The sequence below is a fragment of the Cervus elaphus genome, chromosome 25 (assembly GCF_910594005.1).
Source record: "Cervus elaphus chromosome 25, mCerEla1.1, whole genome shotgun sequence".
Lineage (NCBI taxonomy): Eukaryota > Metazoa > Chordata > Mammalia > Artiodactyla > Cervidae > Cervus > Cervus elaphus.
Window position 1 is genome coordinate 30,958,905 of NC_057839.1, and position 24,322 is coordinate 30,983,226.

At 36.6% G+C, this 24,322-nt stretch overlaps 1 protein-coding gene across 4 annotated transcripts in view; it reads right to left on the minus strand.

The window, feature by feature from the left end:
• The window catches only part of PARP8 (poly(ADP-ribose) polymerase family member 8), a 187,905-nt gene that overhangs the window by 78,290 nt on the left and 85,293 nt on the right, over nt 1–24,322 (minus strand). For all 4 annotated transcript variants that reach the window (XM_043887120.1, XM_043887119.1, XM_043887117.1 and 1 more), the window contains 5 exons: nt 12,505–12,542; nt 4,281–4,370; nt 3,652–3,722; nt 1,931–2,008; nt 546–640 (listed from right to left, as the gene is read on the minus strand). In XM_043887120.1, the coding sequence (XP_043743055.1) occupies nt 546–640; nt 1,931–2,008; nt 3,652–3,722; nt 4,281–4,370; nt 12,505–12,542 (372 nt within the window). The remainder of the gene's footprint in view (nt 1–545; nt 641–1,930; nt 2,009–3,651; nt 3,723–4,280; nt 4,371–12,504; nt 12,543–24,322) is intronic.

The window sequence follows — 24,322 nt, forward strand, 5'->3', positions numbered from 1 at the left end:
GGAAGATCCCCTGGAGAAGGGAATGGTTATCCGCTCCAGTATTCTTGCCTGGAGAATTCTATGGGCAGAGGATCCTGGCGGGCTACAGTCCATGGGATCACAGAGTCGGACACAACTGAGAACTAACATCTTCACTTTCAACACTTAACCTCTCACAACGTGACTGGATACCAGCGGTTATGCATTATTTACTTTTATTGTTCACACAGATATGCCTTTGATTTACGCTAACAGCATGGGCCCAGCTGACCAAATCTATTACAGGAATTGATGATGATGCCACTTAAGACTGCTATTTTATCAAATTAACTCTACAAAATAACTAATTTCTTTAATGAAATGAATGTAATCTTAAACTACATGTACAATAAAAAAAAATCATAGCCATAAGTATGCCATTTTGTTTAAGTAGAAACATAACAGACTCTTATATACTTTCAAATATAATTGAGCCCAAGAAAATTTCCACTTAAATAATTCCAACAGAAAATCCCAATGACTTTCCAAATAATTTTAAGTTGTAATCACCAAAGGTATTTATTTACCTGAGAGAAACTGCATGTGGCCCATATATTTCTCTCACTGCCGACAAGTCTGCTTCAAGCTGGGGGTGTTTGTGCAGCTCCCCGTCATAGTTCACCTGATGAAAAAGAATCATTTAGGAGTGACTTAGGGTGAAGAGAAACAAAAAAAGTAAAATACAAACAATCTCTTGAACAGGTCACCCTGTAGTTCTGCCATGGGCATTTTCTCTGTTGCCTTCATAAAAAAATATATAGATAATTCAGCAGTATATTCACTAAAGTACTTAGGTTCACATACATCTGGTATAATTCATTATGCTTAAAAAGTTATTATCTGACTACTTTGATATGAAGACAATACCACTGTTACAATGAGTGAAGTAAATGGCAGATACTCTGGAAAAACTTTTAGACTGAAAAAAGAGCCTTTACTTCCCCTCTGTAAGAATTAGTGGTGTAAACAAAAATCAAAACTAGAAGAATTATTTTAAATATGGTTAAAGTGTTATCTGGTTAAAGAATCTTAGGAAAAATATCCCATTTCTAGTAAGGCATTCCTGAAGAGGAGAATTCTAGTTTTGTTCATGTCCACCCATAACTCTACTGCTTTGCATATGCTTGACAGACAAATTACTAATTTTTTATTCCAAATGAATAAATCGATTTGTGTTCTTTACATAATAAAAACAACTTTGGCTTTAAAGCATCTCTTTAACAAATTACCTTTCCATTATTCTATCCAAATTACAAAGCAAATTTGATCAAGTTTACAAAAATAGAACAAGACATTATACAGCCATATCCTAAAATCGAATGCTCAGTTTAAAATTTCAACATTATCCTAGAAAAATATAATGAATTATTTTGTATAATGCATGCATATGCAGTGGTGCCATTTCCATGTATATCGTTTATAATGTTTCTTCGTAACAATTGATCAACACTTTACATTCGTATAGAAGGAAAAGGAAGACAGTAAATACAAATAATGAAGATGCTTGATAATAAAGGCCCATCAATTTTTATAAAGGTTAATCACATTCCATTGAAAACTAACAATGCATGCTTTTATTAGTGTCACCATTTCAAAATATTGACTGAGCACAATATGCTTGATAAATGTAAAAGTTAAAAGTATAATAAGATGCTGTCTGCAAAACATCTGTAATGAAGGCAGATAACTTCAATGTAAATAAATGATTACAGTCAAAGAATTGCAAAAGCAGCTTTAATTTCTGAAACTATATAGAGAATGAGCGACAGATAAATTATATGAATTTCCTTGTTAGTTACAGAGCCCTGCAGAACACATAGGTCTTTCAGATGACAAGCACAGATTTCCACTAGAACATGTATGGCTATTTCTACCTTTGAGAGTGGATGTTTGGAGAACCTCATGTGCTTACCTGTCCTCCATAATAAAATTCTTCCGAATCATTATCTCCTTCAGAATCTTCTTCCACTGTGCTATTCTGTCTTGACTCCTTAAAATAATAGAGTAAGAAGATAATTTTAATGGTCAAACTAGTTTTCCTCCTTCTGAAAAAAAGTTAACAAATGGACATAAAAGGTAGGTCTTGTGTATACCACATGAATTTTAAATAAAAGCATTCTTGGTGCAATATAAACCAAAAATGAAAGATAGTAACAGATAGTTTTGTGGTGGGTGCATTAAGCTCTATGTACCTGGTCTTGAGTTTTATAATTTAATATTTGATGTATATAAAAAACTATGTTAATCAAGTACAACTTTGGTTTTGTTCTGATAAAACATCTGACAAGCTCATACTGATTCAATTTTTTATTAAAAAATTCCTCAGCATTATTTATCCCAGACTGTTCTCACTTTCACTGCCAACTCCACATAATGGTATGAAAGAAAGGGCACTTTGAATCTAATAATATGAAAGTCAAATTATGCATATAAATACAAATACATTACAAAGATAACTTTCAATGTGTAGAAATTATTTGCTTTAAATTTCAATTTTCGAAAGGATGTTTAATTAAATATACTTGAAGTATGAGAACCATATCTGTTATGTGTCTCAAGTACAAATGACAAAAATTCTTCTAAAGTAACTATTCCTGTCCCAGGGCCCTGTTAAAATAATTAAGAAAAAGGTAGCTGCATTTAGACACAGGAATCTATTAACTTGATGTTTTGTGATCATCCCTAAATGTCTAGACCAAATTTCAAATTATTAAAGAAAATAAAACAAAAAACTAGAAAGGGGAGTTTGGGTTTTATAAATATAGGTTTTGGTTTTAGCAATGATAATGCTAAATTAGTGGTGCTCAGTTTGGCTACTGCAGTGCAGAGTGAATGGTATAACGCTAAGAGGAAAGCAGGGTGGCATTCAGTGCATAGCTTTTGTTTTATTAGAAGATTACTTGATGCTTCCTTTTCTTTTTTGATGTGGGTCATTTAAAAAATCCTTATTAAATTTATTACAATATTGCTTCTGCTGTTTTTATGATGTTGTTGTTGTTGTTTTTAATGGCCACAAGGCATGTCCCCAACATTGGGAGGTGAAGTCTTAATCAATGGACCGCCAGGGAAGTCGCAGTGTATAGTTTTAAAACCAAAGAATAGTTGGTCCCACCATCATTTTGTTTGTCTAATGTCCCAGTATTTATTTACAGATTGAAGTAAATTTCCTAAAGGTGCTGTTGTTCTTTTTTAACACTGGCCAAAAATAATAAGATTATACCCAAGCTCTGTGCTCCTTTAACCAGAAAGACCATCTTTTACAGATAGAATTTTAAAGGTCTCATCAAAATTATGTACACCACTTAGAGTTATTCTAACTATGTTACATAAGTGTTCTTCAGTCAACCACATTATTAGATGAAAATACAGAAAACAAGTTAGGTTTTGCACACACTTTATTTAGATTTAAATCAGACGTTCTATTACTTTAAAGGTAGTTAATTTTAGGACACTATCTTTCCCATATATAAATCCCTAAGCTAGCAGCATGAACTTCATTCACTACATGCAATCTTAATCTAAATAATGATGGTATTAACCACAAATACACAGTAAATTTCAAATACATCTATACTGTTTTGAAGAAATATAATAAAACATAAAATGTATAAAAAAACATAAAAATTTACATACCTCGCCATTTTCCTTCTGTAATTTGGATTTTATGGATAAGCAACAGTTAATGTCATTTGTCTTTCTTAATTCTGAAATTTATAATTAAAGGATCATTTTAGCTTTCAGTATACTATTATCAAACATTTATAAGTTTCAGTATAAAAAGATCCAAAGATGATTCTTTTTTGTAAGAGAATTAAGAAATATTTTGAAATTATCTTATGTTAGAGAATTATATACAAACTATTCTGATTTTTCATTGCCCATAAAAATGTGGTCAAACTAAAGTGGCCACAATACAAATTCCTTCAGCTCTCACTATATATTTCATGGAATCTACATTGTGTTATGTTTTTTAAACATTCAGTTTGTCTAGCAGTATTGTTATGTATGAAAATATTTTCACAAAAGCAAATAGCAACATAATGTATTTAAACGGGACTTTTTTAAAGTAATAATTTATGCATTTAAAAAACTGTTGAGAAACAAACTAGTGATGTTAAATAGAAAATTTGCACGGAGAACCAGGCTTATAGATTCCAAAGATAAATATCTATTATATGGGTTAAAAGAAACCAAAAAACAAAGCTACCTACAATCAACAAAATATTAACCAGGAACTTAAGAAAATAGTGTATTCCCATTACCTGTTGCTAGTCGATGAAAAATTACTGGAATTGGCTCTGTAGTAACTAATACATCTTCATCATTTTCTGAACTTGACACATATGTATTATCTACAAAGAAATACAGACAACTAAACGCATAGTAACCTGAAAATGTAAAACCTTTATTAAAAACAATTAACGAGTAGCCACATCACTCCCAACACTCATGAGGTTCACACTACTATTCTGATTTAATCTGGAAAAAAATGAAGGAAATTACAGGTTTATGTGCAACTTAATTACAAATGTTTTCTTTAAAGATGCTTGCATCTCCTGGAGAAGTACAGATTTTGGATGGAGACTATTCAAACACATCTCTAATATCTCAGGCAGTAATGGATCATTTGGAAGTAACTAGTTGCCTCAACTCATGGAAGAACATCCTTTGCAATACTGGTATAAGTCTATGGTAACATCTGGGCTTCCCTGGTAGCTCAGCTGATAAAGAATCTGCCTGCAATGCAGGAGACCCCGGTTCAATTTCTGGGTGGGGAACATCCCCTGGAGAAGAGACAGGTTACCCACTCCAGTATTCTTGGAATTCCCTGGTGGCTCAGATGGTAAAGAATCTGCCTGAAATGTGGGAGACCTGGGTTCTATCCTAGGGTTGGGAAGATTCCCTGGAGGAGGGCATGGCAACCCACTCCCGTATTCTTGCCTGGAGAATCCCCATGGAGAGTGGGGCCTGGCAGGCTATAGTCTATGGGATCACAAAGAGTTGGACATGACTGAGCGCCTAAGCATAGCACAGCATGTGATAACATCTGGGGCTTCCCAGGTGGCACAGTGGTAAAGAATCTGCCTGCTGGGTAGGAGACATAAGAGTCGCAGGTTTGATCCCTGGGTCGGGAAGATCCCCTAGAGGAAAAAATGGCAAACCACTCCAGTATCCTTGCCTGGAAAATTCCAGGAGGGATCTGGCAGGCTACAGTAAAAGGGGTCACAAAGAGTCAGACACGACTGAGCACAGTACACACATATTGTAACAAAATACACAGTTGCTATATAAAACTCACTGATGATTACAGGGCATCTGTGACATAACTATTTAACAAAGATTTCACCAATTCTCAAATAATGGTCCTAAAATATGCTCATCAATGATGTATGAAAATGTAAACATATATGTAAAATGAAAGTATAAAATACATCCAACAAGTAATAGAAGCCTGCATCAATTTCTCCTAGGAGAAATGAGTGTTCAGATGACTTATTGAATACACGACAAAAGATCTTGAGCCAAGTTTTCATAATATTGTGTCAGTGCAGTGAGGGCTATCAAGCTAAGTCATTATTTCCAAAGATACATCTGTACTGTTTTTAGGCCTTGAGGAGTGAGTAAGTGAAAGTGATATGTATTCACAGCGTAGCCACAAAAGACTCTCAAAGTTATAAAGCTTTAAGTTACTTAGGAAGATGAGAGGTGATGGGGCTGGGTTGGACTTGAAACCAAGCAGGTTTGCCTCATTACTTTGTTCTAATTACAAATTTTGCCTTATTTCTTTTTCAACTAGCATCTAGGACGGTGTGAGATTTCTGTGTTTATCTAGTGAGACCCCAGATTAAGAAACCAATTTTATATAACTTTTAATTACTGTCTTGTCATACTAGGTGAAACTCTGACTGCTTATCTGAAGTCTCTTCTGTCAGTAACCTCACACGTTCAAGAGAGGATCAAAAGCTGCTCTTAAACCCAGTTTTTAAATTTCTTAACCCTCATTCAGAGCCTCACTGATTCAAAGTTATTTATACGGAATCAATTTAGTTAGGCTTTCCCCATGCACAATGGATTCCTTGAAGCAAACTTGTGAAGAAAAAGAGCATTAAAACAACAGAAGCAACAGCTAACCACCAACTAGAAGGGAAGATACAGAAAAATCTGTAAAGTGGACACAGTATCATGGAATATCTTGGTGTCATGGAATGAGAAGGTTTCTGCTAAAGCATCAAGAGGCAAATAAATTAGAATTTTCTGTTTAAGAAAATAAGGAAGTGAATAATTCAATTTAGAGGATCAAATGGTTTACGTAAAGTATTGACACTGGAAGTGAGGTGTGAGTCAAGAGAATGTAATTTGGTAAATAAATGTTGCATAATGCTAAAAGACAGGATTATGCATTCAACATAACATTTTTAAAGAGATTTTCCACTGGTTTGTATTTTGATTAGTGTTTAAGCATTAGAACACTTCCCATTTCTGCTTTTGGCTTAATTTACCCAAACCAAAATGTTTTCAGTTTTAATGGTTAACAGTATCCATTAAATCACCATTAATACAACAGGCCAGATCACAGAGGAATATCCAGGTCAAGAAGAGAAATGTAAGAGCAGACAAAGCACTTCAAATCTAGACTCTGCTACCAATTAGCTGTTGATCCCTTTAAATCTAAGCCACATTCTGCTTAGTTATAAAATGAGGAGGTTTGCTGATGGGGGAGCTTTGAGGAGCATCCCAGCTGTCTGGATGGATTCTGTGTTTTCTTTTGTTGTTGTTGTTTAACTAACTATTTTTAAATCTTCCTCAAACTATTTTGACATCTGTAATAATACTCATCTTTGTTTAGACATAGGAAAATAGTACACAAAAAGGGTAAACAATGCATTTAAGGTAACAGAATGAGTCAGTGACAGACAGAATGCTTTCAAGCTCAAATTCCTTCTCTGCAAGTCTCCCACTTGAGTTTAGGGCTGACAATTTCTTTTCTTTCTAAAAGTTTCTGGCTCAGATGGTAAAGCGCCTGTCTGCAATGCAGGAGACCTGGGTTCGATCCCTGGGTTGGGAAGATCCCCTGGAGAAGGCAATGGCAGCCCACTCCAGTATCCTTGCCTGGAAAATCCCATGGACGGAGGAACCTCGTGGGCTACAGTCCATGGGGTCGAAGAGTCAGACATGACTGAGTGACTCCACTTTCTTTTCTAAAAGCTTCTGGGGACAATTAGGTTCTGTAATGTGTACATTTTGTAGAGAACCTATATAGATCCTAGTTAAAGGCTGTTACCAAGATGAATATTTCTCTTCCCTTCCCTGCCAGACTATGCAAGCATTACTGGAAATTCTGTGGACAGAGGACAGATGAGTAGAGAGCTATGAAAACACATGTTTTAAGCCACTGCTTTTATTCTATTTCTAATTTAAGCCATCATTCTATTATTCATTACTATGTAACTTCATAGAAATAATAACAGATAATAACTGTACTGGTTTTATAACATAATCTGTGTATTTCCCCCATATATGATATTCATATAAACCATCCAACCCAGTCAATTATCAATATCATCCTTATTTTAAAGATGAGGAAACCAAGACTCAGAGAAATTAATTCACCCAAGTTATTTAAAATAATTAAAATTTACACATAGTGTAGTAAGTGGTGAAACTGTCTGAATCCAAACATCAGTGCTTTGCTATTTTTTTAATATCAAAAATGGAGAAATGAGAGAATTCATACCCTCCAGTAGGCAAGCGTCCTAATTAAAGGTGGTAACCTTTGAGAAAGAATTCTGCTGGTCTGTCACAACAGAGTCACAACCTGTGATTTGTAATATACATGCATGTGTGCTAAGTTGCTTCAGTTGTGTCCGACTCTTTGCGACCCGTGGACCATAGCCCGCCAAGCTCCTCTGTCCATGGAATTCTCTAGGCAAGAATACTGGGGTGGGTTGCCATGCCCTCTCCAAGGGATCTTTCCGGCCCAGGGATCGAACCCAGGTATCCTGCTTGACAGGTGGTTTATTTACCACTAGTGCCACCTGGGAAGCCTGATTTGTAATATAATTAACTTTAAAAAACAGAAAATTGTCTACAGTATAAACTCCATGAAGAAGTATAGATAACCAGAAGGCTGCTCTATTTCTTCACTATTTTGAAAAGCCAATATATATATTTCATTTATATACATGTCATTTTGTATACCTAAACCTTAAAGACCCTCTAAATTTTCATTTTCACAAAAACAAACTATGAAATGAATTTCAATAGAAGGCACAGGTAACTTAATAGGTTAAATTATAAAATAGCTCCTAAGGAAATAAATAAGATGGCATAATCTTGAATTGAGAAGATTATGCTGATACATGTTCATAGGATAAAAAAAAAATTCCATACTGTATTTTCAAACTTAAATTATAAGATAATCATTAAACCATAAATTCAAAAAAAGTGGGGGGGAAAGCCTGAGGAATGTTATTAGAAGGAATTAAGAAAAGTACTATCAAGATTACTGAATTTAGAAATTAGAAGCAACATAAAAGAGCTATTTGTTTGAAATAATTTTTAAAATAGACAAACATTTTGGAAGAAAAACAAAGGTGGGAAAGACAAAAACAAATATAAAATAACATAAATAAGGAAGGGGAAATAATCACAGAGATGCAGATTTTTAGATTTAAGATTGAATACTATTAAAAAAACTTTTTGCTAAAAGAAATTTGGACATTTCTCCAACATAGTGAACTTTCAGGAAGAACACATGTTAAAAAATGGCTAAAGAAAGAGAAAAAAAAAGAACAGATCACTAATCATGGCAGAAAAATATAACTGCCCTAGAACCATCTCTAAAAAGACACCAAGCTCAGACAGATTTGCTAGCAAGTTCTATCAAATGCCAAAGAACAGTTTAATCTCCTCAGAAATTTGAAGTCTTTAATAACAGGATATATGACAAAATACACATAACTCTTACAGAGCAACATTAAAATATCTGCTAATATAACTTGTCACCTTTTGTTCAAAGAAGAAACCATATATGATAGCTCATTTGGTGTCAAACAAGAATTGTATAAATTCTAAATATTCATTCTTTGAAAAGAAAAAGCTTGGTAAATGAGAAAAGGAATGATACTTGCTTTTCTGAAAGCGACTAGAAGCAAGCTCACTAATTTTGAGACAAGGAAGGAAGCTGCCAACTTTATATCTATTATTAAAAATCATTCTGGAAGTTCTGGCTAGTGCAAGAGGAGAAAACATACAGGTATGAATACTGGAAAGGAAAAGCAAGTATATAATTTTTATATAATATTTTATATATATATATATATTTATATGAAGAACCAAGCAGATTAACTGAACTCCTAGTACAAATAACTAGAATTAAATTTCATAATGGGGGAAATATTATCATAGTAATATTCACTTTGAAGAAAGCTCCATAAACATACTTCTACTACTTCTTCTCCAGAAGTATCTTCAGAAGTGACAGGAATCAGAACTGAATTAGAGTCTTGGTTACCAGCAAAACTACACGGCCTTGGGGAATATTTAGCCTCTCTCAACACACTTTTTCACATATAAAATGGGCATGATAACACTTGTCCTGTCTATACATAGACTATATTCAGAATAAATTCAATCACGTATATGAAAATACTTGATTCTATCCCCAAATTCACCGATCATCTCTCTCCATCTTCATGTTTTATATTCCTTTTTAATAAATTAAATTATATTGGAAATTCACTACTAATTTGCTTCATGAAGAAAATTCAATTTTAAAAAAGCACCAATGATAACCAATATTTTATTTTCAATTTCAATTTCTGTATACAGTAGTTCCAAGTGGGGCTCTCGTATGGTGAGAAAAACCAGAGTAATACCCCGTGGCCACAAGAGGGAGCTAAAATATTTGGTTCACTTAATTAAAGGCACCGTCTATCACACTTCTACCCTATGGAATAACTCACTTACTGTCTTCAATTGGGCTTTGATTTGTGGCATTATTTCTATCACCTTGACTTAAAAGTCCTGCATCACTCATGGCTGACATCTCTAGAAGCTACCTCAGATGAGACACACAATAATTATATTTACTATAAAAAGTTGAAGGCAGGAGGAGAAGGGGACAATGGAGGATGAGATGGTTGGATGGCATCACTAACTCGATGGACATGAGTTTGAGCATGCTCTGGGAGTTGGTGATGGACAGGGAGGCCTGGCGTGCTACAGTCCATGGGGTCGTAGAGAGTCGGACACGACTGAGCAGCTGAACTGAACTGAACAATAAAAAAGTAGAGCTTTTATTTTCCTAACACAGTTAAGCAAACATTCAGCATCAAAAGCATACTATATCATAAGGGAGAGGGCTGACTGCAAAATCATCCAAAAACTTTGTTTCTTTATATATTTCATGTCTTGGTTCTTCCAATAATATCTTTCTAGAATACTTTTGATACTACTATTAAAAATAGGTATATATTTAATAATGAATAACTCTCCTTATAAAATTGTACAATAGTTTTCTAGAATGTTACACTTAAAATATATGGAGATCATAGCAAAGTAACTGTAAGGGAGTTTGTGATTTATGAAAATTATTTTTAAATGTTAAATTTGATTTTACAAAAAGGTTAAATGCAGAATGCAAATTGCCACAGGAAATACTTAGGTTAAATGCTAAAGAATTAAGTTTTACAATATTCTGACACCACATTATTAACTAACTATTGTTTAAAATATTCAAAGTACATATAATCAAAATTACAGCAATCTACTCATTTTATACAGAAATTATGATCTCAATAATACATAGTAAATGAATAAAATAGCTAGATTTAAATAGGAATTAGAATTATGACTTCAACTTATAACACACAAAGGTCAGTTTGATAACCATCAGATTTTATTAAGAATGAATCCTGGAGTAAAAAGTATATATATGAAATATAAGCAGATAAAATTTGCTGATCTTTTCCACAGTGCATGATAAACAATAGATTTCTGCATTATACTTTTTGGGGTGAACTGTGCGGTTAGTTGCTCAGTCGTGTCCGATTCTTTGCGACCCCGTGGACGGTGGTCCGCCAGGCTCCTCTGTCCCTGGAATTCTCCAGGCAAGAATGCTGGAGTGGGTTGCCATGCCCCCTCCAGGAGACCTTCCTAACCCTGGGACCGAAGGATTCTTTACCATCTGAGCCACCAAGGAAGCCCAAGAATACTGGAGTGGGTAGCCTATCCCTTCTTCAGGGGATCTTCCTGACCCAGGAATCAAACCAGGGTCTCGTGCATTGCAGGAGGAGTCTCTACCAGCAGAGCTACCCGGGAAGCTCTAATTAAGGCATATTCCATCTTCACTAAGTCTACAGTGCTCATGCTCTAACTCAAGATAAAATATACATATCATTTGTGAGAAAAGAACTAAAGATAAACAAATTTTGCTCATATCTTCAAATTATTATGTGAAATGCTGGCAAACACATCCTGGGCTCTGGTGAGATTACAGTGAGTCTAGAAAGTAAGACTGAACATGGCCTTGAAGAAAGACACTGATTTGATGTATAAAAAAGTGAATCTACAGATGATTTTACATTCTGTTTTTTATGCACAAGTGTTTGTGGACATAGTAATCTATTTCAGGACACACAGGGAGGGCAGCTGTGCAGATGTAAGAAGCCTGGTACAGTCTAGCGGTGCGGTCCACAGGCTCTGGACTACTGGGTTCAAATTACAGCTCTTCCTCTTAATAGCACTATCATCATTTATCTGTAAAATGGGGACATTATGGTAACAATCTCATAGGGTGGTTGTAAGAATTGTTTAATTATATATACACTTAGAGAAGGGCTTCCCTAGTGGCTCAGATAGTAAAGACTCTGCCTGCAACGTGGGAGACACAGGATCGATTCCTGGGTCAGGAAGAGCCCCTAGAAAAGAGAATGGCTACCCACTCCAGTATTCTTGCCTGAAGAATTCCAAGGATGGAGGAGCCTGGAGGGCCACAGTCCTTGGGGTTGCAAAGACTAGGACACAACTGAGTGTGTTATCACATACACATATACTTAGAGAAATTGAGAACGGTCTGTTATTTTCAACTATTACTATTGCTTTTAGCTATTATCTTAGCTGTTGCTCCTACCTATTATTTTTAGGTTACGAAAAAGCAAATGATTTCCCCGAACCAACAGCTAAACCAGTTTAGAGAACCTTTATTTTAACCATAATGAGGTAATATTAAGTATATAGGCTGACACTATCATATGGACTCAAAGAAAGAATAGTTTTCACAGGAACACTGTTTTGATTCTGGACTGCATCTCAGGGTAAGTAAGACATGTACCTAGCAGGCAATCAACAGAATTATATCCTTAGGTCTTCCCCTGCCAGTGATTCATCCCTGGATATATTTATATACATTTCACATCTCCAGAAGAAGAAATACTCAAAGGAATCATGGCATAAATATTTGTAATAAAAAGAAGAAAAACATACCTGGGTAGTCTTCAGATACGTGGACTGAATAGGATACGCTGTTAAAACAAGTTGGCAGAGGGGAGAGAAAAGACAGGCTCCAGTTACGACCGAGGCAGACATGCTTTCACACAGTAGAAAACCAGCCCCAGGTCACTCACTAATTTACACTGATACAAGTGTAAACAGAAATCAAAATGGATTAGAAAACATCTCTGATATTTGACACAGGAATCTTACAGATGTTTTAAATACATGACATAGTAATATAAATCTTTTGTGATACTTTTTTTAGTATAGCTAGGTCTTTTTATCTCAGCAGTGTCTAACATTCAGTTCTTTATAACCATGTGCATTGTTTACATAGGTTTTTTCAAATCATCTTTTCTTACCAAAAATGAGGTATTCTCCCATGTAGGATGGCACTTAAGAATCTGAACATTTATAAATTTAAACATTTACTTTTAATATTGCCTTTTCATAATATGCTGTGCTTTTTGAAACAGGTCCTTTCCTTCAAAGAATTAACAAAATGGTGACAGTGTAACTAATAGGTATTCATAAGCCAGTCTCTCATCATCACTATATATAGTAAATAAACTACCTCCTGTACTCAGAAGGATTAGGTTGTCTCAAAAATCACTTTTAACAACTCCATTCTCAGGAACCCCACAGTTTCTCTTACTTATCTCATGACACATGGGGATCTGTCATATTTTGTTTATTCTCCTTTATCAACAAGATTGCAAGTCACTTGAAATTAAGGTCCATTGATATTTGTATTTTCAGCACAGTTACCTATGCTAGACACATATGCATGATATACAGCACATATTCAGTATCAGCTTTGTGGATGGATCAGTGGGGCTGCCACTTGTCACAGAAAAGTCAAAACTGAGTTCAAGTTCAGCCAAAATAACTACCTGTTCAGACGAAAAATTATCAATTGTCTTTGAAGAAACTTACAGAATATAGAGCCTATGTAAAGTATCATTCACAAAGTTAATACAGTCCAAATTACTTGACATATTAACAAATAAAAAAACCTGAACTTACTTTAAGAAAAAATTTGACTCGTATTGAGATGTGCCCTCAACGATGTTAAAACAGTAAATAAGTATGGTTAAGGATATGAAGGAAAATCTAATCTCAAGAAGAGAAAAACAAATACAAAGAGACAATCAAGGTCTTGTGGGACACTAGCAAAATAGCAAATAGTTTAAATATAATTGGAGCTTTAGAAGATGAAAAGAGAGAATAATGCAGGAAAATAAAGCTGAAAATCTCCAAATCTGGGTGAAAGACATAGATGTGTAAATTGAAGAAGCTCAGAAAACTCCAAAGAGGATAAGGGCAAAGACATCTACTCCCAGGTACACATAGTCAAACTGCTGAGGAACAAATATAAAGAGAAAAATTTCACAGAAGAGAAACAAAAGACACATTACATACAGGGAAATAAGAATCAATGTTAAGTTTTTGTAAGAAACTACAGAGGACGCAGGACAGTAGAAAAGCAGAGTGGGGGCGGCGGCAGGAGGAGGGAACGGGGAAGTAACAACTATGGACCAAGAATTCTTTATCCAGGCCATAAATCTGTCAAAAGTGAAGGCCAATAAAGAATTTTTCAGATAAAGGAAAATTGTGGAAGTATGTCTCAGCAGACTTAAAGTATAAGAAATCCCAAACAAAGTTCTCCAGGCTGACTGATAATTAGAATTTCGAATACCCAGAAGGAATGAAGAGCACCAGAAACTGTCATGCTTTGTTTGACAAAATATAAAAGACTGTTTTTCTCATAATATTTTAAAAGTACACATGGGTGTTTAACATAAAAATTCTGCACTGTGTGATTTACAACATGTAAATGTAGTACCCATGACAGTTACAGAAAAATGTGAGGGAAGGGTTAAATGATCATATATAGCTTCAAGGTCCTTAATCTTATGGGAAATGGTATAATATTAACCCTAAATAATACCTCTAAGAAATTGTAAGAATATACATCATAATTCCTAGAGCAAGTCCAAAACAAGATTAAAGACAATAATAAATTACATGGAATTCTAAAATCATTCTGAAACCTTTAATCCCAAAGAAAGCAAGAACAGAAGAACAAAACATGAGGAACAAATAGAGAACAAATACTAAATAGTGTCTGAATCCTACCATAGCAAGAATTGCCTTAAATGCTGATGGCATAAACACGTTGAATAAAAGGCAAAGATGGGTAGATAGATCTTAAAAAGCCAGATCCAAATCCATGCTGTCTTTAAGAGATCCACATTAAATAAAAACACAGGTAGATTGAAAATTTTTTAATGGAAAAGATATACCATGCAAACGGGAAGCATAAGAAGACTGAAGGGTTTAATAACAAAGACCTCAAGACAGATATGAAGATATCATTCATAATAATATCATTCATTATCCATCAGGATGAAGGCACAATAATCACAAATGTGTATGCACCTAATAACAGAGCTTCAAAACACTTGAGACAAAACCTGACAGTATTAAAGAGAAAAACAGACAATTAAACATAGTATGAGAAATAGAACCACTTCCCTCCAAAAAAAGATCATTAAAGACACAGATGATTTGAAATACATTTTCATAGAAAATTACAACCACAAAAGATATTCAGAAGACTATCTTTTTCTCTTTAGATACACATGGGTAAAATGCCCACCAAGATAAGTCATATACTGGGCTATAAGACTAGTCCTAATAAATGTGAATGCATAGATGTTCAGGGTTCACTAGTTTATTTATTTTTATTTTTTTATTTTTTTCATTTATTTTCACTAGTTGGAGGCTAATCACTCCACAATATTGCAGTGGTTCTTGTCATACATTGACATGAATCAGCCATGGATCTACATGTATTCCCCATCCCGATCCCCCCTCCCACCTCCCTCTCTACTGGATATCCTGGTCTTCCTGGCTCATCTTGTCCTTAAAACACTAAATCTTGAGTCCTCAAAAAGCCACTGCCTTTTAGAATTTGACTGGACTCTGTTACCTTAGCCACAGGCAATGCAGCTCTCCCAGTCAAGCCCAAGTCTCCCGGACTCCACCAGTCAAATCCCTGGCATGTTTGTCTAATCCTTGGAAAGTAATTAATCAGGGACAAGAAAGACTAAATAAAGAGGACAGTAGGAAAGAAAGATGGTTAATATGAGAACAAGCACTGATATTCTGGTTCTTTCATAAAGCATATTTAATTGTTCAACTAATTCAAGAAGCATTTCTTGGTAACTGCTAAAAGTCAAACACTGTGTTAATCCCAAATAAGATTTAGGTAGAAAAAAACTGAAACATGACTAAATTATTAATTCAGAAGGAAACAAAGAATATGAAATATAATGAATGTGACAGACCAAGAAATCTGAATATTTTAAAGCACAGCAGGCTTTTTTTTTTTTAATAATTATAGAGTCACGTGAAGTTAGACAGATGGTGCAGAGAAGTCCCATGTTTCTCCACTGATTGCATCTTATGTACCCACAGCACAACATCAAAAGGAGGAAATCGACATCAGTGTGTATGTCACTTGTTCACATTTGCATCATGTACCCACTATCGCAAATCAAGACACAGAACGATTTGATCACTCAACATCTCCCTCTTTAGAGTCATACCTATCTGCCTTTATCCCTACATCCTAAACCCAGGCAGCCACTAATCAGTTCTCCTTCTCTGTAATTTTGTCAATTCAAGATTATTATTATGCAAGTGAAATCAGAGTATGAAGCGTAGCAGTATTTTAGGTAAAATTAGTATTTTGAAAAAATTACTATGATTGGAAACATTTAGGATAGACTGAAGAGGAGAAGGATCGAATTAAGTAATAAAATGTGAGCAAACATCAGTGGGGAGGTATGTAATGGGAAGGAGAGGCAGGAACAAATGGCAGATGCTGGACCCCGGCCAAGAGCCCAGCTTTGGGCCCTGAATCAAATGCCAAAAATTAGAAGATAAAATAACCATGCCTCAAACAAGCTGGAGGAAATATATACTATGACCCCATGTGAATTCATCTTCCCACAATTCATTCCCTTACAATGGAATAATACTATGTAGAAAGGAAATTATGGATGATCAGGGCAAACCTTTATCTGGCAGTACTATGTGACAGAAGCCTGGGAACTTGCCAGAGTATGCTCAGTACTGAGCTGAATTGATTCCCAGCAGCTTACCATCTCAACCTACGGCACTTGGATTCATTTTTCATCCGAATCAATGTTTCAAACCAAAAGGAAGCCTTAGTACAGTCCCACGTCTATCTTCAATTAGGGAGACTGCTGTGGTTAGGCCAAGCAAACTGAATCAAATTCCAACTTTGAGCTGGGTGGCACAAGAAAAGTCATTTCTATACACTCAGCTCCCATCTCTTTTCAGTAAAATGGGGGAATCCAGATCTACCTTCCCAGCCCGCTGTGATGATTTAATGGCTTAACAGGTGTAAAGCCCCCAGGACAATGCCAGACACTAGCAGCAGGTGCAGAGTAATTTTAGCTTCCAGTACAAGCAGCGAAAATTTACAGAAGTGAAATTTTACATGAATGAATGTTCTCTGGGGAACTCAGTTTGTTCAAAATCACAATATAATGTGTTTTTTTCAGAAACCAAAGCTAACATGGATGATTTTATTTTATGGTTGTATTATCCTCATGATATTAGGAGACATTCCCATGTTCCTGGTCATGCCTAATTTTTCAAATACAAAATAGAAAACAAAAGTCCTACAAAATGATTCATCAGCTCCTGTGAAGTATAGCATCTTCAGGGTTGTACACCAGAAGGAAAATCACTAGGGCTGTAAAATCTGAATCAGTTTCACTTACAGAGTCCTTAGGGAAACAATCTAATAGAAACAGACATGGATGATTAAAGCTAAAGGACCTAATAGGTAGGGCTAAAAAAAGAACAAAGAACCAAGCTTAAATAGAAATGAGAGTAAGTGTAGTACATGCAGTACATAATAAATGCTAAAGCAGGCAAAAAAAAAAAAAAAGTGAGAAGTGAAAGTGAAAGACGGTGAGCATAAGAAGGAAGAAAAACCTGGAGCAAGCTCTGAAATCTTATTTTAAAAAATGCCTTCAGATATTCGGAATTTGCTAAATTACAAATATACAGAGGTGCTTTGACAGAAAAATTCAAGTCCATCAATATGTATTTGGCATATACTGAATGCACTGTACTAGATTCTTAATATCACAAATTTAAAACTAGAATCTATAAGTAATTTGTATTATCTCAATAATTTTTTTGATAAAATGGTTGCTTCTGCCTCTTCCTGCTCTGAAAGCATCTATCCCAAAGATACCTTCCAATAGCCAAGAGCCTCTGGAGCAGTTCCTGGAAGAGCCCTCTTGGATACTCACAGATCTAAGAAAATTCTTTAAGAACAGGGAGGAGCTAAAGGGCTTTCCCAGTGGCTCAGTGGTAAAGAATCCACCAGCCAAATGCAGGAGACGTGGTTTCTATCACGGGGTCGGGAAGATCTCCTGGAGAAGGAAATGGCAAGCCACTCCAGTATTCCTGCCTGGGAAATTCCATGGACAAGAAGAGCCTGTGGGCTATAGCCCACAGGGTCTGCAGAGTCAGACAGGACTTAGGGGAATAAACCACAAAGGAAGATAGCAGTTTCAACATTACAGAGAGGGTAACTCAGACTTGAAGATGAAAGAATTTTAGACTGAGAAGAACTTTCAGAGGAAATGAATTAAGTATCTGTATTCTACAAAGCTATGATGTTTCCAGTATTCATGTATGGCTGTGAGAGCTGGACAATAAAGAAAACTGAGCGCTAAAGAATTGATACTTTTGAACTGTGATGCTGGAGAAGACTCTTGAGAGTCCCTTGGACTGCAAGGAGATCAAACCAGCCAGTCCTAAAGGAAATCAGTCCTGAATATTCACTGAAAGGACTGATGCTGAAGCTGAAGTTCCAATACTTTGGCCACCTGATTCGAAGAACTGACTCACTGGGAAAGACCCTGATGTTGGGAAAGGTTGAAGGCAGGAGGAGAAGAGGACGACAGAGGATGAGATGGTTGGATGGCATCACCAACTCGATGGACATGAGTTTGAGTAAGCTCCAGGAGTTGGTGATAGACAGGGAAGCCTGGCATGCTGCAGTCCATGGGGAAGCAAAGAGTCAGACACGACTGAGAGACTGAACTGAACTGAACTGATTCTCCAAGTGGGCCCCAAATGCTATGACTTTCTGCCATCTCTAACTCAAAACTCCTGAATCCTGAACTCTTGCTTCTTCGGTTACACCCAGGGGTTTTGACAGAGCAAGCAAGAAACCAATGTGTTATCTTTTTGCCTTATTCTCCAAAACCTAAAGTTATTTCTCCAATAAACCAAATCTTTACATATCTTTTATTTCCCAGCAGATCACTTTCAGAATGTACACTAGAAAAGGCAAAATGAAAAAAACTATCACAAAATTACAGGGAACAGGAAGCAATCCTCCACCCTACGCATGATGCTTATGAGTACAGGTTTCTATTCTCTGTGTTCACTTAAAAGACAAGAGCTTATTCCTGAGGATACATGTAACCCCACCTACTCCCAGACCCACTGGAAGCTGCTGGAAGGAAATTCACTCCAGCACTTAGAATTCTGTCTTTCTTTCTTTCAGTGCTAGAGGGTGAAAAAGACACTATCAGGCCACCCATCTCCACACCAATCAAGCTAGAAGGTAATTTGGGGCATGCTAGAAGTTCACATTTGCTATTTTGATACCATTTACTTCTCAAAACATTCATCATCACTTTCATTATCACTTTCAACTTTCACCAAAACATTTTCTAAACATCCAGGTCAACTAGCTTATAGCATCCTCATTCTTTACTATCATTAGCTACCAAACATTTTGTCAATTATCCAAGATTAGAGATTTCAAGGGCACTCTTCCTCTTTACTAAAAATCCACACATCACTTACATCCATATTAACAAAGGTAAGCTATATATAGTTCCATGGGGTCATCTTCCCTTAACTTTGGCTCACCAAATTCATGGTTACGTCTTGGACCTCAAGTTGGAGTATAATGGTTCTCCTTCTAATATCTCAACTTCTGTGTCCAACTTTCTAGCCACAATTGTATCAGTTTACAGGCTTCACTCCTTTATTCCTACTGTTTGACATCCTCAAATGCCCAGCTTTCACTCATGTTATTGCCCCTTTGGGCTTCATTTCCTTCTTTACATGATTGTAGGCACCTAACTTATCAAACTGCCAACACATGCTGGATCATCGAAAAAGCAAGACAGTTCCAGAAAAACATCCATTTCTGCTTTATTGACTATGCCAAAGTTTTTGACTGTGTGGATCACAATAAACTGTGGAAAATTCTGAAAGAGAGGGGAGTACCAGACCACCTGACCTGCCTCCTGAGAAATCTGTATGCAGGTCAGGAAGCAACTGTTAGAACTGGACATGGAACAACAGACTGGTTCCAAATAGGAAAAGGAGTACGTCAACGCTGTATATTGTACCCTGCTTATTTAACTTATATGCAGAGTACCTCATGAGAAATGCTGGGCTGGATGAAGCACAAGCTGGAATCAAGATTGCCAGGAGAAATATCAATAACCTCAGATATGCAGATGACACCACCCTTATGGCAGAAAGCAAAGAAGAACTAAATGAAAGTTCTCTTCATGAAAGTGAAAAAGCAATGTGAAAATGTTGGCTTAAAGCTCAACATTGTGATCATGGCATCCGGTCCCATCACTTCATGGGAAATAGATACGGAAACAGTGGAAACAGTGGCTGACTTTATTTTGGGGGGCTCCAAAATCACTGCAGATGGTGACTGCAGCCATGAAATTAAAAGACGCTGACTCCTTGGAAGAAAAGTTATGACCAACCTAGACAGCATATTAAAAAGCAGAGACATCACTTTGCTAACAAAATTCCATCTAGTCAAGGCTATGGTTATTCCAATAGTCATGTATGGATGTGAGAGTTGGACTATAAAGAAAGCTGAGCACTGAAGAATTGATGCTTTTGAACTGTGGTGCTGGAGAAAACTCTTGAGAGTCCCTTGGACTGCAAGGAGATCCAACCACTCCATCCTAAAGGAGATCAGTCCTGAGTGTTCATTGGAAGGACTGATGTTGAAGCTGAAACTCCAATACTTTGGCCACCTGATGCGAAGAAATGACTTATCTGAAAAGACCCTGATGCTGGGAAAGATTGAAGGTGGGAGGAGAAGGGGACAACAGAGGATGGGATGGTTGGATGGCATCACCAACTCAATGGACATGAGTTTGGGTAAATTTCAGGATTTGGTGATGGACAGGGAGGCCTGGCGTGCTGCAGTCCATGGGGTCGCAGAGTCAGACATGACTGAGCAACTGAACCGCTCTCTGCACGTCCACCTTCACCGCCTCTACCGCAGGCTCCCAGCTTTCCCCTGCAGGTTACCTGCCTGCCCCCCGCCACCAGGTTAGTTCACGCCGGCCACTCTCAACTCCTAGCCCTGGGCTCTGAGTGCCACTGGAAAGGACAGAGGACCTAAATCTGGTGGCATGCCATGCGGTGTGACCCCAGCTATGCACAGCTTAGCGCAGTGACCCCCAGAGCCCACCTCTCACAGGCTCCTTGGCTGCTTCTTCTCCGTAGTCTTTTCCAACCCCCACATCTTTCCAACACCTTATAACTATTAATACCTGCCTTTCCACAGTGCACATTAAGACACAATAGATGATCATATGGTTACTCCCTCAAGGCATTCCCTCAGCTGTTTCTCCACCAACCACCTACAGGCTCATACTTCTCTTCTGGCATCCAGAAAGAAGGAAATCTCCATCCTTTTATCTAAGACTAACACATCTACATGATTTATAGATCCCATATGCTCACAGTCCATTTGGTACCTTTTTCGATTAATTTAACCTAAAAATGACATCATTTTAAATTAATCAAAATTTGTAATTATGCAAGTGAGAAGAGATCTGCCCACAAAGATATTAATGGTGGTACCATTTAAAAAGAAAAAGTGCCCCCCATATCATAAGTGCCAATAATAGGATTAATAGGATTAAACCAACTATTACATACACACAATGTGATGTCTGGCAACTATGAAAGAGTAACGGTGTAAAATAACATGTAATGAATGAGATAAGTGTTTCTGATACATTAAGGTACATACAAATTCAGACTGCTGTAAACATATTTTCATTAAAAATGTTTAATGCATGTCTACCTAGATAGAATCTAGATAGATAGATAGATAGATAGAAATCTAGATAGAAACATGGCTTGAAAAGTAATGACAAACTTGAATAGTTTGAATCTCTTGAATCTCCCCAACCTTGAATCTCTTGCTAACTGGATGAAAGGAAACTACTATTTATATTGTTTTGATCCTTACAATAAATATATACTGTGTAAAAAGGAAAAACCTACTAATGTTTAAGCTCTCCTTTTACCTTGTAGCCTTTTTTCATCACTCTACTTTTCTTCTCAAAGTTAAGTTTTCATAAAGAAAATATAACCAGTCTTCACTAGCTATCAACTTTATAGGCACCTTAAACTCTGGCTTCCACCCCTACTACTCCACCAAAATTCTACTACTCCACCAAAATTCTACTTCTCCAGGCCACTGTCAGCCTTTTTGATTTCTAGTTATTTTCTTACATGAATTCTCAGATGCAGTTAATAAAAACAAAGATACCATGAAACCCTCCTTCCTTGGGTTTTGAATTCCACTTCTCCCTGGGTCCCTGCTTGCTTTTGAGGTCTCCCTAATCTCTTTTGATATATCACATTTCATATTGTTTTTGTATTTCAATACTTTCTGCTCTATTTTTTCAAATGAGTAATCTCAACTACATCCATGAGAATCTCCTACCAGCCAGAAGCAGAAGATTCAAATATTCCCAATCTCTAAATCAAGCAGGCAGCTTCTTTTTTTTTTTTCTCTCACATTTCCAATAGGATATTCTGTTAGCATATTAAACCCAACACATACACAACAGAACTCATAGGCTTCATCACACGAATTTTCAACTCAGCAGACTAAATAGCAAGAAATTCAGTGCAAATAAGAGCAGCAGCTGGGGAGCTAGGGACCAGTTGACCACTTGACCATATCAGGGCACAAGCTCCTTGGCCACTTTCTGGAGCAGGAACATTCTGATTCAGTAGATCTGAAGTGGAACCTGGGAGTGTGTATCTATACAAAACACCCAGAGTGATTCCGATGAAGCTAAGCTCTGGATCTTGTTTTCAAAAACACATACATACAGGTCCTATAGAGTAAAATTCTAACTCCTTAGCATGTCTTCTAAGGCTCGTCATGATCTGACCCATAAGTTCCTAACAAGCCAAAACCCTCACAAATACCCACAGACCTTAACGTCCAGCCATGTCAGGTTGTACCATTTCCCAAACAGGTCATCTTTTTCACACAAATGAAACTGGTTCCAGACTGTTGGGCTCTATCATTATTAACTGTGTGACAGACAGCTAGATAACTAACCATCCTCTGCCTCAGTTACCTCATCTGTAGTACCTATCTCTTACAGCTGCTGTGAGGAGTAAACAAGTTAACACATATAAAGCACTGAGAAGAAAAGAAATGATACCAAAGTATTCTAAAAACATTAGTTGCTTCATCAATAATATTACTACAATGATTATTACTTCTATACATACACTTATTTTCTGAGAACACACCCTCTCTCCCCTCAATATTCAAATCTCAAAAGCAACTGCCTATGAAACTTCAAAAACTCGGGCAAACTTGGATGTTTTTTCCCCGTGTCCCACTTCACCTTGACCTTAACTGTCCTTAGACTAAAAGTACAGACCAAACATTGTCATCTTCAAACCCCCACGGCTCTGCCACAGTAACTCAACAATTAAATAAATTCTGAATAAATGAACAGATCATATCTTTTTCCAAAATTACTTGAAAATAGACCATGCCATTTCTAGACAGAATACCTGCCATGTAGTAGGCAGTACTCAAATATCCGATAAAAATCAGATCAGCAAATGTGGTAACCAGTAGCTCTCCTTGTGGGTATATACTACTGTACATGTATCAGTCCCTTTCATCAGATTCTTTTCACAGGCTTTTCATGATGTATAGAAGTAGAACAGGTTCTGAATGCCCAGGTCATGTGTATTCTCTTTTCGTTTTCGAATCTACTCAATGAGGGTGTGATACTTAAAATTATTACCAGACCTGATAGCATGAGCTGAAATTCAGTGACACGATATAGGAGAAGATCTCTGAGATGCTCTGAGAAGTGGAAGCAACAGTTACGTTCACAAAAGAGTGGACATGTTAGCTTTTCAAACTGATCAGTAGTTTAACTATTTTACTTGCCATGAGAATGCTACACATGAAAAGTCTTTATTTAACTTACTCCTATCTTGGAAGTATGGAAGAGGGATTGTCAGGTTGCCTAGAAAAAAGAGGCAGTGGTATAGAAAATGTTCCATGAAAGGAATAAGCATGCTTTATCCAAGGCCTTCAGTGAAAACCCTGTGAGTGTATACGACCTCCCTTCTTCCATTCCACTCAATATGAAGACACAAACAGAAAGCTCTCACTCCAGAACAGAAGACTCATCTTTCCCACCAAGGGAATACTTTGTTGATACAAGGCAATTTACACCACACTTTGTTTGTGTGAGTTTGTGCGAAGTCAATTCAGTAATGTCTGACTCTTTATGACACCATATACTGTAGCCCACCAGACTCCTCTGTCCATGGGATTCTCCAGAATACTGGAGTGGGTTGCCATTTTCTTCTCCAGAGGATCTTCTCAACCCAGGGATGGAACCCAATCTTTTAA